Genomic DNA, 19513 nt, shown 5'->3' with positions numbered 1-19513 from the left:
AAAGATTTTACAGACTTCATGCTGTGTTCCGTGTTGTTTCTACCCCACTAGGGTGTTTGAGTGTAAAGATCAGAATGTATTTTGCTGCCCATTGGCTATTGACAATGATGTACTGTTCTGTAACTGGTTGATTGCATCCCAAAAGCCTAGTATCTCTTAATTGTATGTTATTTATCTAATTGTTCAGTTGTCTACTTAGCATAAATCTAGTAATCCATCTTTTTTATATAAAAATTGTAAAATTATCTCTTTATTAAGTTTCTCTATTATATGTTTGCAAGTAAGAGTTTCTATTCACTTATCTTAATTCTCTTGCAATCCAATGAACGAAAGGTATTGACCTGTTATGCCCTATATAAGCTTCAAAAACTCTAAATGGCATATGACACCGTTTTATAAGTCAAGGCTCATTTACCAACTGCATATTTGTTATTTTTATTAGCTGAATGTGGAGGGCGTTTCAAGGGTGAATCATCAGGCAGGATTTTATCACCAGGATATCCATTTCCATATGACAATAACTTACGCTGCACATGGATTATTGAAGTAGACCTTGGGAACATTGTCAGGTAAACATAACAATTCTTTATTTAAACTTAGAAAATAGTTTATTCATTGAGTTTCCTTTTTTACATTTGTTTAATGCAAGAACATGATAAAAATCTTCTTTAATTAATTTAGTTTGTGATTAAGTTTATTTATAATTATTATTGTTTTCTGTTTTACCTTTACCATCAAATTTTATGGATGATCTTTATTGTAACATAATTAGAAATCACAATATAAAAATGACAGTTCCATCATACATGTTTTAATTATTATGAAATTAATTGCTATATAGAAATGATTATTTGATTAAAAAATTGTGATAAACGTTTTGTAGTGAATATAACTAATTTTTTTTATATTACTTCAAAGAAATTTCAAGGGAGATTCATAGTTGCTGAAAGGGGAATAGAAGAGCTGTTCTATTTAATATTATTGGTATTTGTGTGGTGATTTATAAGTGATCTTTGGGAACAAACAGTACCAATGAATCTATCAAGCTGTTGTAGAGAGACTCAAAGCCAAAACTAAGCCATAAGGGACAGGAAAGTCTAATACATCATAGAGATTGCACAAAACATGTCATGCTTCAAGTAAAATCAAACTTCTGAATGAAAGCAAATATATAACCCAAGTTTATAGTAAATGCCTCAACTACTCCAGGTAAAATATTTACTGTCAACATCTTTTTTAATCAACAGTTGCTATCTATCTATCTATCTATCTATCTATCTATCTATCTATCTATCTATCTATCAGCACCTCATTTTTAAGTTTTTATTACAAATTAAACAGAGTTTAATAGCTCAGTGTACTTTTAAATTAAAGAATATAAAACATATACAATTAGAGATAAAAAAAAAAAAAACGGGAGTCGGAAGGGGAGGAGCTAGCAGCAACATGGATGCTAGCACGCCGCTCTAAGCTAAAGGGCACTATCCAACACCCCAAGCCTGCGCTTATCCTTGGCCGGGAAAGATACTACCTGACCTGACCTGGCCTGGATATTCTTCTTGCAGATGCCGGCTCCCTAATAGCAGACTGACTCAGGAGCAGAGTCAATACGCCTGGAGGCGTTCTTGCACACAACTCAGAATCCGGCAGAATTTGCTATAAAGCTAAAGAAAGGTAACAGAGTCGGGGCAGAGACCACGGAGGTATCCGAGATCGGCGGCCCCTATACTCACTGTGACCAGTATTCCCAGTATCCAGAAGTCAGGAGCTGAGAGGCGAAGATGCTGTGGCTGAGGCCGGGTGCGGCTCTACGCTGGAGGTCCGGACCTGCATAGACGCCAACCGGAAACAGACGAGCGTCAAACGGAGGCTTGGCGGTGAGAGGACGCTGAGGCCAAGCTGCAAACGCAACCAACTCTATGGCAGGAAGTGCTACAGCCGGGAAGCAGGCCTGAGAACCGGAGCGGCAGAGAAGAAAGGAGATTCGTATAGAACGGGCAGCAGGTGCCGGGTCTTTCCTGCTACAGTCCGGTAAGATCTCCCGTTTACTCCCTCCTGTTGGGCCCGGTTAAGACTTTTTGCTCAATTTGCATCTGGCCTGGTTAAGTGGATATAGCGGTGTTAAAAAGGCCGCATCCTCACTGCAAAGCAAAGGACACCCAATACCCAATAGAGAGCACCAGTATAACTTTCTTTTTTGGTTGATAACAAAGGTACTCTGGTTTGGGTGGGACTAATACCCAGATATACTGAGTCTTGAAACTGGACTATCATATACCGGTTTTTGGGGACATATAATAATACTTCTTCTACCCAAGAGAGGTGCCGCTGATGCCAAACCTGGCTAACTCAATGAGGCCTTGTTGAACTATAAAGGGTCTGTGGACAGTTGATAAAAGTTATATACACCCTTAAGAACCAGTTTTTATCAATCAATATAAGTGTCTTTAAGGGCTTGTGGTATCCTAAAGATAGTTAAGGAATTAAAGTTAAAGGCCTTAGAAACAAGGGGTAATTGTAATCCCTGTAAAGAATGTTTATTCCAAAGTTTACCCTGAAAGGCCTTTTGTCACCATAGAAAGTTACTATAAAAGCCCTTAGGTAAATGACCTACAGTACTATAATTAGACAACTGTTTTCTGTGTATTTACTCCTTACTTAAAAATCTAGATCTAATAGCTAAACAGCTAGGAAGTTTGTTATGTTAAGGGTATTGAATTTCTTCCCTTTACATAGAGTGCTTAGCAGGGGTTTAGACTAAAAACAGTATTGTTGTTAGTTTTTCATATAGAGAAAAGAGATAAATATTTTAACAAATTTTGGCTTATAGGCCAAAATACCTGGATGTAAGCAAGGTATTTCCTGGGCCAGCTATAGTTTAGGCTGGGTTTTTTTTTTTTGGTTTTCTGTTTCTCTCCCTTTCTGTATAGGGTCTGTTTTTTTTCTCTAATATAAATTGTGTGGTTCCACGATGTAGCAAGCAAAGGAATTGTTAGATAATTTGTTTACTCTGCTTATCCTCTTTACTCAGAACAAAAGACTGAGATTGCTACAAGTTCTAGGAGGTGATATAAATTCTACACACACACTCATTTATTTTTTCTGTGGAGTACACCTTTTTGTGCTCCCAGTACCAAAGAAGTAGAGGGCACGGCACCCACAAAAAGTGCCTCACGTTCGTATAAAATTGATTAGGTTTTGATCACTGTTTGTTGTTGCTTTATTGGTTTTGCACGATTGCACAGGGAAGAAAAAAGAAAAAACACTTTTCTGCATAGGAAGGAGTGGTCTCAAGAGGACCCCTCTCTTTCCTCTGATTACCATATTCACTGCACAATTGGTCTCACTTTAGTGGACAGGTTAGACCTGTGTTTTGTTTTTTGTGTTTTATTTTTGTAATATTAATTTGTCTATCTTAAGTAAAGATGGAGTAATCTCACTGATTGAAATCCAAGAGCAGGTAGAACAATAATTTACAAACACAGCTAGATTAGGATCTTGGATTTTTTTTCTTTTCATAAATTCACTCACTACATGGAAAGATTTATCTCACACACTAAAAACACCTCCCCCATTATGCCAACTAAAGCAAGAGGTAAACTTAAATCAAATGAGGGTAGTTCAGAGCCACTCAATCAGAATGATCTAGGAGCGAGTGGTCCAGATAATGCTCTCCTCATTCAACAGATTTCAGAATTAGTGATGCCCCAATTTGAGGCCTTAAAATCTGAAATGGTAACCGTTACAAATGAAATTAAACAATTCTCGAATCGTATGAATGAGGTAGAGTCCAGAGTATCTGACATAGAAGACAGATTTACATCACAAGACCAGATGGTTAACTCACATGAGGTTAAACTCTCTGTGATTCAAGCCAAAGTTGAGGAACTAGAGGACAGGGCAAGGCGAAACAACCTGAGGGTCGTGGGACTTCCGGAAACTGCGGAATACCACGACTTGATAAACTTTGCAGCCATGCAACTTCCAAAACTGGTAGGAAGTAACATAGAGAATGTTAGGATTCCAATAGAGAGAGCCCACAGGCTAGGCCAGCCTAGAAGTAACTTAGAGGGACAGTCTAGACCCAGACCGGTCATTATTAAGTTCTTGAATTTTCAAGACAAATTTCATATCCTTAGATTATATCGCAAGAACAACAATATAATGGTTGGCCCCAACAAAATATTATTATTCCAAGACTTTTCAATCGAGACCCAAACTAAACGTAGGGAAATGGCTCCATATTGCTCTCAATTGATCAAAGCTAATCTTAAAGCGAGATTAGTCTATCCTGCTAAGATAATACTAGAAAAAGATGGTAAGACTTATAGTTTCACAAAACCCGAAGAAATCAAGTCATTCTGCCATAGCATAGGAGTATAATTAAGGTAATTATGGAACGAGAATGAGGCCCAATAGGGAATGAATGGTGGTCCCAATCTTGATGGAGACAAACTTGTTTAATGCAGTTTGTTCTGGGAAAGGAATTTTAATAATAGCAGAAGGGTGGAAGGATAAAAGAGCGATGTTGTTTGCGATGAGGGAAGGGGGGACCCCTCCCCCCCCCCCCTTTTTTTTTTTTTTTTTTTCTTCTCCTTTTTCTTCTTCCTCCCCCCTTTCCCCTCCCCCCCCCCCTTTCCCCCTTTTTTTTTTTTTTTTTTTTTTATTAGTATTATTATTAGTATTATTATTATTATTATAGTCTAAATGGTTAATTTAAAGCTAGTATCCTGGAATATTGGAGGAATCTCATCCCCAAGTAAAAGAAAGTAGGTTATTTGACACTTAGGACTACAGAACCCTGATATAGCTTTTATTCAGGAGACCCATCTTAAACCAAAAGAGGCTATTAAACTTAAAACTAAATGGGTTGGGGAAGTCCTGTATACACTATATGACAAATCTAATAGAGGCCTTGCTATCTTAATACATAAGAAATTAGAGTATCAAATCAAAAACATAGTAAATGACCCAAATGGCCGATACCAAATTGTAGAGATAGAAGTAAGAGGCTCCAATTTTATTTTCTGTAACGTATATGGCCCCAATGTTGTAGATAAAAATTTTTGGGAAGATTTGAGATTAAAATTGTTTCTATAGGGGGCGGAGCTACGCCGTGCTGGAGCATGGACGCACTGTAAAAGAGCTCCGGAGCTGTTTGGGACCTTTGGGCATTAATAATGGCATAAATGCTACCAATTACCGCTGCCAGGTCATCCTAATTAGTGTCTAACAACCCAGACACACTATTCACTTTGCAACTTCGAGGGAAATCTGTTGCGGAACTATCTGTAACAAGAACTGCAGACGCCATCTTACCGCTACACAGGACCCCTGATCGGCGACTAGTGCCGCTTATGCTGTTTGCCACGTGAGGCCTCCTACCCGACTGCACTCCTGAACGGCTCTGTTTGGGGATCCTGCCGGTCCGGATTCTCCCCGGCTTCACCATCTGCCGGTGGCCCGACACGCAACTGCCTCCCACGTGGCTACAGGTACTCATAACTACGCACTCCATCCTAACAGACACTAATGCTAGAGGCCTCCACTCTCACCTCTCAGGATTATATATTCCCATATAACACTCATTTAGCCTCTCTGAGTGGCCAGTAAACCTACGCTCTTTTGAGTCATTGCTTGACCGGACCTCACCAGTACACTTTTTTGGTCCGTTGCAGTTCTGCAGTATAACTTAATATTTCCTCCTGAAGTTTAGCGCATGGACTGTTGCCTTATACAGAAATTGATCCCTTGAGCTTAACCCAGAGAGACTGTAATAGATTTCTCCATAAGATCCCTGCTACTCAGTGCAGGAAGAACCAAAAAGAAATTTTCTTTACTATTAGCCTATTTTTCACAATATTTTGCTACGCCACCAATCTCTCTCACCATGACAAGTAAGAAAGGAAATAAACCTGACAAACCCACAAAAACACTAACTCTGGGCCCCTCAGTAACATCATTTTTTCACCCTCAAGAAACTGTAACGACGGATAATGCACAATCCTCAGAACTGCCCTCCACTGTTCTTAACCCTTCTTCATCCCAAGATTCCCTACAATCTATTCAGACACAGATAGCGGGACTGCCATCCAAATCAGATATAGAATCCTTAAAGAAATTTATTAAAGATGAAATTAAAGATCTTAAAAAAGACCTTAACGAATTGGGCTCCAGAATGGAATTTTTAGAAGACGGACAAGAACATCTCAACAACATGGTCAGCACCAATACTCAAAACATTAATGTGCACGACTCTATGATCCAAAACTTAAACGACAAAATCGAAGACCTCGAGAATCGAGGAAGAAGAAACAATCTCCGCTTGAGGGGGATACCAGAGGATGTCTCTACTGAACAACTCAGGACATATGTCACAGAATTTTTTCACTTCCTCTTACCCCAAGCCCCTCTTATTCAGAACGACGACATCGAGAGAATCCATAGGGCTCTAAGACCTCCTGCTAAACCGCCTGCCCCACCTAGGGACGTTATCCTCAGATTTCTTAAATACACCACAAAAGAAGAGATCTGGCAATCTGCCAGAACCCGACGGACCATTCAATTTCACAACCACTCCCTACAAGTATATCAGGATCTCTGCCCTCAGACAATCCAGCGCAGAAGAGAGGTCCGCTTTATCACCAAAACTTTACAAGAACACAATGTCAGATACCGTTGGGGCTTTCCATTTAGCCTAATCATCTCCCACAATGGAGGCCAACTTGTCTATAAAGGCTTCTCAGACCTGGACCACATTTCTAAGAAACTTAACCTTACATTCGAACAACCTCCTGAGTCGATCATCACTAGCCAACACCACCTGATACATTCAGATGACGAGGCACCGAAAGACCAGAGACCTAGCTGGTCGAGAATACTACCTAAGAGACGCAGAACAGGCCTTGCCACCACTTCTACAGGATCCTAAACTGACCACTTACTAACTTCCCATTGAAAATTCCCACAAGCCTTACCCCATAGGCTAATTGTTCATTCATACCCTTATTCCTCAATACACTTGAGGGATCTGTCTCCAGTTTTTCTCCCTCGAAGAAAACCTGCAAGTGACTTATACTCTGGACTGGTACAGTATAAACCCACTACACCTGGGCTTGTATTGACATGCTTCTTAGATTTACCTTACATGCTACTTTGCCCATATGTGTATGTTGCTCAAGCTATAATTATGCCATATATTTATGTTTGTTTAACAAATTTCACCCCTTAGGTTCCATAACATCATTCCACCCCCCTGGATGATGTCCTTTCCAGGCCGCAGTACTGGCTGCGATAACCTGGATCAAGTTGTTTTTCTGTTTTTGTTGTTGTATGCCCAGTTTATTCATGCAAGTTCTGCTGTAATTGTTCAAGTTTATTTGTGTGTGTTATATTCAAAACGTATTATGCTCATTTTCACATATCTTTATCATATTGCTCAAGGTCATTATAGATTTATCTTTATCACCTCTGTTTACCTTCTCACCAGAGGTATTTGGTTGCTACGTGTCTGCTTATATTACCATGTTCCCCACTCTGCCCTTACTTTTTCATTTGTCTTCTACTTCTCCCTTAGTCATTGGGCCATCATAGACCCCCTACCTTACTCTCACAATCGCCCTACCCTCTTAGGCGACATCTCTCTATCCTCGACTTCAGCGCTCACCCACTCACATAGACATGGATAGGAACCCCAGATCCATCTCCATCGCTTCTCATAATGTAAAGGGCTTTAACACCCCTCAGAAAAGATCGAGGGCCATGAGGGAATTCCAAAAACTCAAATACGATATCATCCTACTCCAGGAAACCCATTTCAAAAAAGGTAGAGAGCCATTATTATCTCTTAGGAAATTTGGCCAGGTGTACTTATCCTCTCACTCGACAAAGCACAATGGGGTAGGCATTTTGATCAGAAATCAGATCCCCTTCACCCCCTCTAATATATACAGAGACAGGGAAGGTAGACTAGTGATTATCACCGGCCGGCTGTTTAATAGGACAGTAACCATTGCCAACATATATGCCCCTAATTCCAACCCTACTGGGTTCTACCACCAGTCCTGTACTATCATTTCAGAAATGACTAGAGGCACCCTGATCCTGGGGGGTGATTTCAATTTGGCCTTAGACCCTGGTCTTGACTGTTCCTCCGGCCACACATCAATCCCCCAAAAAACCCTTAAGTCAGTAAAGTCCTCCCTCTCCAAATTGAATTTACACGACACCTGGAGAATCTACCATCCCCAGGAAAAAGATTATTCTTTTTACTCATACCCCCACCAATCCTACTCTCGTATCGATTATATAATGATTGATGTTTCAAGTCTGACCCTAGTGCAAGCTACCGACATCTCCCCCATAACCTGGTCTGACCATGCTAGGATTAGTTGCACACTGTCGTGGCCCACCTCCCAGAGATTAGACTACACTTGGAAGTTAGATGAGTCCTTACTGTCCGACCCTATGATTAAAATACAACTACAAGAAAAACTCACTTCCTATTTTAGATTAAATTCTACACCTGGGATGTCTCCCCTTAATATCTGGGAGGCACACAAATGTGTCATCAGGGGGGACCTCATTGCAATCAAGGCAGATAGGAGACGGCAACACTCTCTAGCCCTTAAAAACTTACTAGAAGAACTGACAAAACTTCAAGACTCCCACAAGAGATTTCCTAAGTCACACTCCCTCCTCGATCATATCCAACATAAACAAAAACAACTAGACTTACTTTTAGGGGTTGAGGCTAAACGTAGGGCCCTCTTCCTTAGAAGGAGATTTTACGAAGGGGGAAATAAACAAGGTAGACTGCTAGCGAGACTCCTCCGCAGTAAAGCTTCCAAAAAATACATTATGCACATAAAAGACGCTAAAGGGAAAACCTGGCACTCCTCCTCTGATATAGCTGATAAATTTAAAAACTTCTATGAGGAGCTATACAATTTACATAAAGAAAGAGCCCCCCCCTCCCAGGAGGCCATTTCGGAATACCTAGCATCTATTGATCTACCCTCCCTCTCCACAGACCAAAAATCAGACCTAGACTCTCCTTTTACTTTAAAAGAACTCCAGACAGCTATCCGATCCTTCCCCACCGGCAAGGCCCCTGGTCCAGATGGTTTTACCCATTCATACTACGCTAAATTCCTCGACATTCTGGCCCCCCCTCTTTTAGCTTACTTTCTAGATATCGACAATGACGTCCCCTTCCCATCCTTGTCCCTCCAAGCCCACATTTCCGTTATCCCAAAACCTAACAAGTCCCCTGACAGTATCCCGAATTACAGACCAATATCCCTATTGAACGCAGATATCAAAATTTATGCGAAAATGATAGCGACCAGATTAAATCGTTATCTCCCAGACCTAATCCACCGAGACCAAGTGGGCTTTATCCCTTTCAGAGAGGCGAGGGACAATACAGTCCGGAACCTGTTTCTCCTCTGGCATGCCAAAACGCAAAATCTCCCCACGATCTTTCTCTCAACCGACGCGGAGAAAGCGTTCGACCGCGTCGGCTGGCCGTTTCTTAAAGCCACCCTTCAGTCCCTGGGCATTGGAGACTCTATGCTCCATAGAATCTTAGCCCTGTATGATTGCCCGTCCGCTCGAATATCTCTCAACGGCATTCTCTCCCCTCCCTTTCAGATTTCAAATGGCACTAGACAAGGATGCCCCCTGTCCCCCTTATTGTTTGTCTGCCTCCTAGAAACATTCGCATCCAGAATCCGACAAAATTCAAAAATTCATGGTATCTCGATCCAGGGGGAGTCCTACAAACTCTCTTTATTCGCAGACGATGTGCTATTCTCCCTCACCGACCCCTCACAATCCATTCCAGCCCTTATAGATGAACTCACGCTTTTTAATACCCTGACTAACTTCCTGATCAATCACTCCAAATCCGAATACCTGGGGGTCTCCCTGCCGCCACTCCTCAGACAACAACTTAACTCATCCTGCCCCTTTCGCCAATGCTCCTCCCACCTAAAATACCTAGGCACCCTCCTCACAGAGGAGATAGATTCCATATACAATTTAAACTTTGCCCCTTTAAAACTTTCTCTAGAGCGGGAACTTTCATCCTGGCACTCCAGGCACCTTTCCTGGATGGGTAGAATCAATGCAATTAAAATGACGGCCTTCCCCAAACTTCTATACCTGCTGCAAACTCTACCCATACCCCTCCCCCCCCCGATTTCTCTCTAACATACAAAAACTATTCACATCTTTTATCTGGGGTGGTAAGCACTCAAGAATTAATAATAAAGTTATGATGAGTCCCCGAGTTCACGGAGGTCTGGGAGTCCCCGATCTTAACCTTTATAACCATGCCATCTTTATACAGAGAATCGTGGATTGGAGACTCCACAGATCCCAGAAAAGATGGGTTGTCTTAGAGGAACTTATAAATACTGGGCTTAACTTACAATCTTGTTGCTGGGACCCGGGGGGCGGAGTTGTACCGGAGGGAATAATGAACCCAATTACCAAAGAAACCTTGACTCATTGGGACAAGATCAATAGACTTAACCCTTACCTCTCATCTAGGCCCTCCCCATTGACATCACTACTTTTTAATCATGAGTTTTCCCTGACGACCTGCAGAAGAATTCCTGAGGACCCCTCCCCCTCGACTGACATTTCCATATACCACATCACTGATAATGAGCGCCTTCTGACACAAGCTCAACTTATAGAGTCAGGCTTTACTTGGGCCCACAACTGGTTCACCTTCAGGAAGATCCACCACTACATTACATCCCATAGACATCACCTTAACATGCTGAGACCACTGACCAACCTAGAAAAATTATTTTCCTCCACCTCTATTCTCAATCACACCCTCTCCAGAATATACTCCATCTTAACCTACCCCCCCCCTGGCAACCTTCCCCATTCTATGGAATCCTGGGAAAGGGAACTGGGGGTCACTATTCTCCCACAGATGGCCTCCTCTATGTTCATCAACACTAAATCCTCCTCCTCCTCTGCTGGCTTGCTAGAACTGAACTACAAAATACTCCACAATTGGTATCTTACACCACGCAGACTACATAAATTATACCCCACAACTACGAACCAATGCTGGCGCTGTGGCCACGTGGGCAGTGGCATGGGCCACATGTGGTGGTGGTGTACTGTCATCAACTCATTCTGGAGATCCCTCATCGGGGAAATAGAGACTATCTTCCAAAAACCATTACCTTGCGACCCCCTGCTATACCTCTTAAATAAAAACATCAAACTCCCATCCAAACCACTCATCACCTTGTTTCGTATCTTTATAAACAGTGCCAAATCCCTTATAGCCAAAAATTGGAAATCCGCAGACCCCCCCACTATTGCACAATGGAGAGCTAAAGTTTCAGATCTTCTAGAACTTGAGGAATACAGGGCTTATAGATTAGATAATAGGGACCACTTTATCACTGCTCAGATTACCTGGGAACAGTATCTCAAGAACACTCTCGACTTATCGCTTGCTGTGCAGGACACCGCTTAACTAACCATTCTTACCCGTCATCCATAGATTCTATTTTGACTATTCCTAATTGACCCAGACACACTATTACTTCGACTCTAGCAGACACATTTGACCGTTGATAATTCAATGTAAGCAAACGATATCCCCCACCCTAATTCCAACCAACCCTCTTATCCGCTTTCCCCTTTTCCCCCTTCCTTCACCCTCCTTTTTTTTTCCCTCCCCCCTCGCCCTACCTCCATTCTCCCTTCAGCCCTATGTATATATTGTTTAATTGACTTTGATTTTTCTCACGAAACTGAATGTTTGTAACAAGCATGTTCTGGCTGATTCTATGTTGTAAACTTCTTATAACCCCTTTAATAAAAAGAATTTGGATTAAAATTGTTTCTATATTCTGGGAAAAATTTAATAGTTATCGGGGACTTTAATATGGCCTTTTCCCAGGTTCTGGATAGATCGAAAACTAGGATGGTGATAAGGAAAGCCAGAGGAACAGATATTCTCCACGGGTTCACTAAAAGCTTGGTCTTACAAGATATTTGGAGGGTTCAGAACCCAGACTGTCGAGAGTACACCTGCGCCTCTTGGGCACATGCTTCACTTTCAAGGATAGACTATTTTCTAGTTTCAAAGCATATGTCTAAAATGAAGATGCGGGCAGAAATTCAAGATATCGTGATATCTGATCACGCTATTATCACCCTAGAGATAGGATTAGCCGGAAAAGTATTGACAGGAAATAATTTTTTTTTCCCCCAATATCTTTATAATAACCCACACTTTAAAAAGTGGATTCAAAAGAGGTGGTACCAATTCATGATTGACAACCAAGAATACTTGGATAGGCCAGAAATCTTCTGGGAAACTGCGAAAGCAGTTTTTAGAGAAGAGATCAAGGCATATACAATAAGAATGAGGGCGATTTGGGGGAAAAGGAAGGAGCAATTAGCAAAAACCTTAAGTAACAATTATAGGAGATACCTGATGGTTCCCTCGCCTGAGTATTGGCAAAAATATAAAGATAGCAAAACTAGTTATGATCTCTTTTTGAAACAACATTCAGCATCAGAGGATTTGAAGTTGAAGGCATTATATTCTGGGGTTCATGGAGTTTCAGCCAAATATCTTGCAAGGATTGTTAATATTAGACAACAGAAAAATTATATAGTAGCAGTTAAACATAGGAATAGTAGATTGACGGATCCCTCTAAAATAAGAGAAGCTTTCTTCCAGACTTATCAAGAATTATATGCACAGAAACAGATTAACCCTATTGCTAAACAACAACTTTGGCAAAGAATATCATTGCCTCAAATTAAGAAAGAGGACCTCCAAGAGCTTAATAAACCCTTTACTGATGAGGAAATTGTAAAAGCTATTCAGAACTTAAAATTAGGGAAAACTCCAGGTCCTGATTCCCTACCGGCAGAATTCTATAAATTACTCTCAGATCAGATTCCGACGGTCCTTGGTAACCTATTTAACTATTACTTTACTGAGAATAAACCTCAGTCTAGGATCTTTGCAGCTTCCAATATTGTTCTAATTCCTAAAAAAGGTAAGGATTTGGAGCTAACTACATCATATAGGCCTATCTCGCTGTTGAACCAGGACTACAAGCTTATGACATATATCCTGGCTAGTAGATTGAAATCCCCTCTAGATGCGCTGGTCCACTCAGATCAGACGGGCTTCATGACGGTAGGAATCCCGTTAAAAACCTCAGGAAAGTTCAACTAGTCCTAGATTATTTTTGGAATAAAATAGAAAGACAAAGGCCCTCGCCTAAACTAGACCTTGCTATACTTACAATCGACGCCGAAAAGGCATTTGACTCGATTATATGGGATCATATGTTAACGGCATTAGGGAAATTTGGTATAATTGGCCCCTTTCAACATTTTATTACACAACTTTATAAGGGACCAATTTCTTCGCTTATAGTGAATGGAGAAGCGACTGAGGAAATTACGCTGGGGCGGGGCACTCGTCAGGGGTGCCCTTTGTCCCCATTTCTCTTTAACTTATCTCTTGAACCTTTTGCAATTCTTTTGAGAAGAGAAATGGAGGGTATTCAGTTAGGAGGACAGAAGTTAGTTCTGTCTTTGTTCGCAGATGATCTTCTGCTCTTCCTTAGCAATTCAAATACAACTATCCCTCGATTGCTGGATCTATGTAACTTTTTTAGCTCTTTTTCAGGCTACAAGATCAACTATGAAAAATCAGAAATTATGTGGATACGTAAACCTACAACCCCCTGTAAACATCCGTTTTTAGAAACTTCTCAGATAACGTACTTAGGAATTACATTGAGTAGGGACCCCAATAGGTGGTACGATTTGAATCTTAAACAGTGCATTAAGGGCTTGGCTCTGAAACTACAGAGCTGGGGTAATCTCCCCCTATCACTCAGTGCTCGTATTATGTTAATCAAAGTGGTGCTTTTTCCCAAGCTTTTATACTTTCTGCAGAATTTACCGCTTCTGCTATATAAGAAAGACCTAGCTACTCTAAACAGGATATTTAATCAGTTTATATGGCAGGGCAAGAAGCCACGAATTTCACTTTATAAATTAACACTTCCTAAAGCCCTAGGAGGTATGGCGTGTCCCAACATAAAAATATACAATTACTCTGCATTAGCAAAATTCGCTTTAGATTGGATTACTGAAAAGGATCTAAGTTCATTTTATGTCATTGAATCTACACTGATAAAACCGTATACTCTAAAGTCGATTCTCCATCATGTGGCAAATAGACTTCCGGATCAAATATATAAAATGATTACCTTTAAATATATTGTCCACGCATGGCAGAGAATTTGTAAGGAATTAGGAGTAGACTTTAGGAAATCTGAATTTTTACCTTTAGTTGGGAATCCGAGTTTTCCAATAGCTTGTGAGCCCTCGGTTTTTGATCTCTGGGCCAGAAAGGGAGTGAAGTACTTAATACAGATCTGTGAAAGCAATAATCTGAGACTTCGTTCATTCGAGAACATAGTCCATCAATTCCATCTCCCAAGGTCCAGTTTCTTCGCATATTTACAGATCAGGCACTGGGTGGAGAAACTGAGAGTAGATACAGGGCCGGGGATAGACAGTAAAAACTTGAAGAGTATAATCTCTCAATACAATGCGGGGGTCAACACGATATCCCTAATATATCAAGCAGTCCTAAAAGAGGGCGGTCTGAATAATCTTGTAGAAATTTCAACAAAATGGGCAAAAGAAAAACTTATAATAGAACCGGAGGATATAGCACAAAGCATTTCATTGGTAGCTAGGGCAACTTTTATGCATGCATGGAAAGAGTCCCATATAAAATTAGTAAGTAGGGCATATCTTACTCCAGCTAGGCTGGCTAAATGGAGCTGGGAAAAGAGGAAATGCCCTAAATGTAGTAAAGAGTTTACAGATTACACACATTCCTTTTGGGATTGTCCCAAAGTAGCCCAATTTTGGCAGAAATTAAACTTTTGGGCCTCTAAGATAATGAGGACCAGGGTTAAACTGACGTTACATCAGGTATTGTTTCTATGTAAACATACCACCAACCTACCTAATAATAAACTTATTAACCTATTCATCTTGACGGCCCGAAACTTAATTCTAAGAAACTGGAGGATCTCCAAACCATTTAAATTTACTGAGTTCTTGAAAGAAGTCCAGCACCAACTGGTGTTGGAGCAATACAATACAAGATCTATCAATCCAAAACAAGTCTCTAGATTTTTTAGTAAATGGAAAATATTTATCACCTCACTTCCTATAGACATACAAAATCATGTAGTGCGATACTTTAATTCTTCCCCTTGGTTTCAACAGCAAATAGATCGAGGTCGATTTCCCAGAACATGGTCATACGAGGAATAGGGTTTTGTTTGGTTTTGGGTTTTTTTTTTTTTTTTTTTTTTTCCCCTCCTTTCCTTCCCCCCTCTTCCCTCCCACTTAAAATTGATAACTTTTATCCCCCAGTACAGGTCTGGATCAATTAAATAAAAGGAAGCCATAATAAGGATCTGATATCGCCTGAGAATCAGATTGTAGTGAGGGAGATATATCCAATAGATATAAGTCCGGATATAGTTAGCTTAAGGAATGAGTACCTTAAGAACGATTCAAGTCAAGGTCTAGCTAGAAGATACAAATGACACTTATTGAAGATCTTTAAAAGCAGAGGTTCCTAGACAGCAACATAACAATTCTTCAGAATTAGGTTAGTCATGGAATAAAGCTTCTTAGTTTTTGAATTAGGAGAGGAGAATACTCTCCTATTTATACTCAGGCAACTAAAGATAAGGATTTTATGTGTTGCCAATTCCCTTTTTTCTTAGCTTATCTTGTTTGTTGGTTTTTTATTTAGTATGTTCATGAAATATTGTATGCTTTAATGCTTCATTATCTATGTAAAATTGGTAATAAGATTAAGTTACTATGTAATAGAACTGTAAGCAATGGGCGCTGCGTCTCCCAAAGATGTTCTTTCTTTGTACATTGAGCAATAAAATCTTTAAAACTCAAAAAAAAAAAAAAAAAAAAAAAAGAGATAAAAAAACAATAATCATAAAATCATTATATTAAAAAATAAACATTTACATTTGTTACTCATTGAAGTAGTCACCTTTGAATATATAACAGCCAAACACACATCTTCTTTCTACAATAGAAATCAAATATTGTTTGGAAAATGTTTCCCAACACTTTTGTATAAACTCCAACGACTGTGTTGCACTTGTAGGTTACTTTGCTGTAATCCTTCTGTCCCACCCATCCCAAATAAACTTTAAAAATGTATTGTGGTGCAAAATGCTGTGGTAATCTTTTTATTCACAGTGTCACTGTACAGTTTGCTTACTCTGTAGAAAGCAAAATAACCCCAGACCATCACTTTTTCTCCTCTATGTTTGACAGTTTGTGTCTAAAAATGAGGAACCATACTTTTGTCTTCTCAATGCCCTACAAAAACCCTGTGGGATGAGCTGAAGATTTCAAATCAGTTCAAAAGACCTTCAGTAGTCCACTATATCTTCTTCATGTCCCAGGCATTCATCTTTTTCTTATTTTTCTATTTTACAATGGCTTTCTTACTGTCACTTTCCCTGTCAAACCTTCCCACTGTTGAGAGTGAGACTTGTTTTCTTTGACCAGTTTTAAGGTGTTCTTAAAACATCTGTGCTTTGAACAGCATATCATTCAAGATGTTGATTTTCAGCAACTTGTCTTCTGTTCCTGTTGTGGCTTTGGGTCTTCCAGACCTTTTCCTGTCATAGTTTCCTCCAGTTTCCAATTGCTTTTTGATGGTGTATTATACTGTACACACTGACACTTTGTATTATTTTTTTCATTTTGTCTTAAGGAAATACCTAAATTGTAATGGTTATAATTGTCTGTTTTCCTTAGTTAAATGTCTTTATTGCACACCATTATGATAACAATATTCTACTTCATGCAGTACAATACTATCTAGATAATTTGAAAGGTGGTGTAGAAATACAGTCTGTTCCAACACTATTTTTATACAGACAGAGAGTTAGCAATTAATCAAAAACTGGTTTAATAAAATAATTCCAAAAATATATGACCAGTAGTGTGTATCAATCTTTGCTGTTTAAAACCTGAAATGTCACAAATAGTAAACATTAATGTTAATTAACATTAATAGACTAGAACAGTTCTTATATTTTTGGAGAGTATTCATAAATGGTCATTTACACATAGGAATTTGGACTATTTCTTATATTTAGCATTCAGTGAACTAGTATTGAATGTAGTTTTAAAATTTTATGCTAGTTTATTTAATGTTATTGGCTCCATGTACTATTCAGTGGAGGGACAAAGTTGTGGCAAATGGGTGATTTATTATTTATCAATTGTGTATACATTGCAGTAAGCAGACTTGCATGAGTGAGCCTGCCCAAAAAGGGCTTCAAATTAGCATCTGCTGCTTAGTACACAGAGCCCTATGACTGATAATATAAATATATTAACATTGTATTGTATGGGGTGTAGAAATTCTTTCACACAGAAATCAGTATGATACTATAATCTATGGTAGTGAAATGAATATGCCGTTATCAGTATACTAACCCTGCTTTTGTGTAAGTTGGGCATTATGCATTGCTTCCTAAACTATATGGTTCCAAACAGAGACGTTACAGACAAGTAACAAGTAAGACATTTAAAGGGATAGTAAAGTCAAAATTAAACTTTCTTCATTCAGAATTAAAAGTGAAAGTATAACCCACTGATTAGCGTTTTTTTTATTTTTTTTTATTACAACAATGAAAAAGACTGTTTTATATCTCTTTAAAAAGACATTCAACTGTTGGACATAGTTATAACTGCATGGTAACTACTTGACATTCGTTTGTGTTTTTTTCATGTGCCTGTAGCAATCTTCAGATCTGTTCTTAGATATTAAACCTTTACAGGTTGCGGTTGGTGAAACTGCCCATTTTCACACTTGGTACCACGATCTTGCAACTAACATATTATTGCACCCTTTGAAAAAAGTGGTAAATATTTATGGATCATTGATGTTGTCCGTATTTTTATAGCAGTATCGACCATTTTGGATTAGTACACACAAGAGTGGGAGGTTTAAATGTCTACAGTTTTACACACAGTTTAAAAGTTACAGAAGATATGTAAAAAGACCACACAAATAATATGGGGTCATGTAAAGCTTCCATTTTGTATCATGTATGCTAACCTAATACACACATAAAAAACTGTCAAATAGTGAGCAACATTACTATTCTTTGAATGGGAACCTACTCTGTCACAGAGTGCTAGAATATCTAAGCTCCAAGGTGGTAGCGCTCAGTGTCCAGATGCTCAGCTTTTTATTCTGTCCCTGTAAGGTGTTGAAGGCAATAGCATGGTGTGTAGGAACCATGCTATTATAGATCTCCCTATCAGTTTAATGTAACATTAAAGTCATCTTTAAAGGCACATAATAAATATCAGCAATAAATCATGCCATTGAAATAGATCAGAATGGAAAACAAATTTATACCAACATTTAAAGGGGCAGTCTACACCAGAGTATTTATTGTTTTAAAAGATAGATAACCCCTTTACTACCCATATCCTAGTTTTGCATAACCAATACAGATATATTAATACACTTTTTCCTCTGTGATTATCTTGTATCTAAGCCTCTGCAAACTGCCCCATTATCTCAGTTCTTTTGACAGACTTGCGTTGTAGCCAATCAGCGCTGGCTCATATGAACTCCATGTTCATGAGCACAGTGTTATCTATATGAAACACATAAACTAACATCCTATAGTGGTGAAAAACTGTCAAAATGCCCTGAGCTAAGAGGCGGCCTTCAAGGGCTTAGAAATTAGCATAGGAACCTCCTAGATTTAGCTTTCAACTAAGAATACCAAGAGAACAAAGCAAAATTGGTGATAGAAGTAAAGTGGAAAATTGTTTAAAATTAAATGCCCTATCTGAATTCTGAAAGTTTGTTTTGGACTAGGCTGTCCCTTTAAAACTGTTTTAATGTGCAGGGACAGACTCTACTGAAAAGCCTAAATACAATTGTTTATTTTATCTCACTTGCTGCAGGCAGGTATAAATGAGCTCCTGCTCTGATCAAGCAGTCCTGTGAAATGTAGGATAACAGATCTTGTAGAAAACACTCCAGCCTCAGTGTAGCAGTAGAAAAAACAACAGCAACATACTTTATAGGTTAAAGTACTGGAAAAGCTGACATTCAGCATCTTGAAATGTATTTACTACACATAATTAAATATTTTGGGCTAGATTACAAGCGGAGCAACCAATAGTGCAAAGAATGATATACAATTTGGTATTACAAGCAGATGGCTAAATATTTTAACTAAAGCATCTTATTTGGGCCTAAACTTACCGCATCCTATACTTTTAATGAATTAGCACCCTAATTGCACTAGTTTTATAAGTAGCAAGTTAAGTGTTGTGCTCAAGTGTAATACAAATACCCCTGTAAATTGTTGCCCTTTTTAGGACCTGAAATAAACCATTA

General features: G+C 39.2%; 1 protein-coding gene across 1 annotated transcript in view; it reads left to right on the top strand.

Annotated features, from left to right (window-relative positions):
- Window positions 1-19513, top strand: part of CSMD3 (CUB and Sushi multiple domains 3) — a 1747434-nt gene that overhangs the window by 956594 nt on the left and 771327 nt on the right. Inside the window, 1 exon segment of the mRNA XM_053715303.1 lies at window positions 443-569. Within this exon segment, the coding sequence (XP_053571278.1) occupies window positions 443-569 (127 nt within the window).

Source organism: Bombina bombina, chromosome 5 (genome assembly GCF_027579735.1).
Source record: "Bombina bombina isolate aBomBom1 chromosome 5, aBomBom1.pri, whole genome shotgun sequence".
Classification (NCBI taxonomy): domain Eukaryota; kingdom Metazoa; phylum Chordata; class Amphibia; order Anura; family Bombinatoridae; genus Bombina; species Bombina bombina.
Note: the sequence above shows the minus strand (reverse complement) of the source record. Positions and strands in the feature narration are given on the sequence as shown.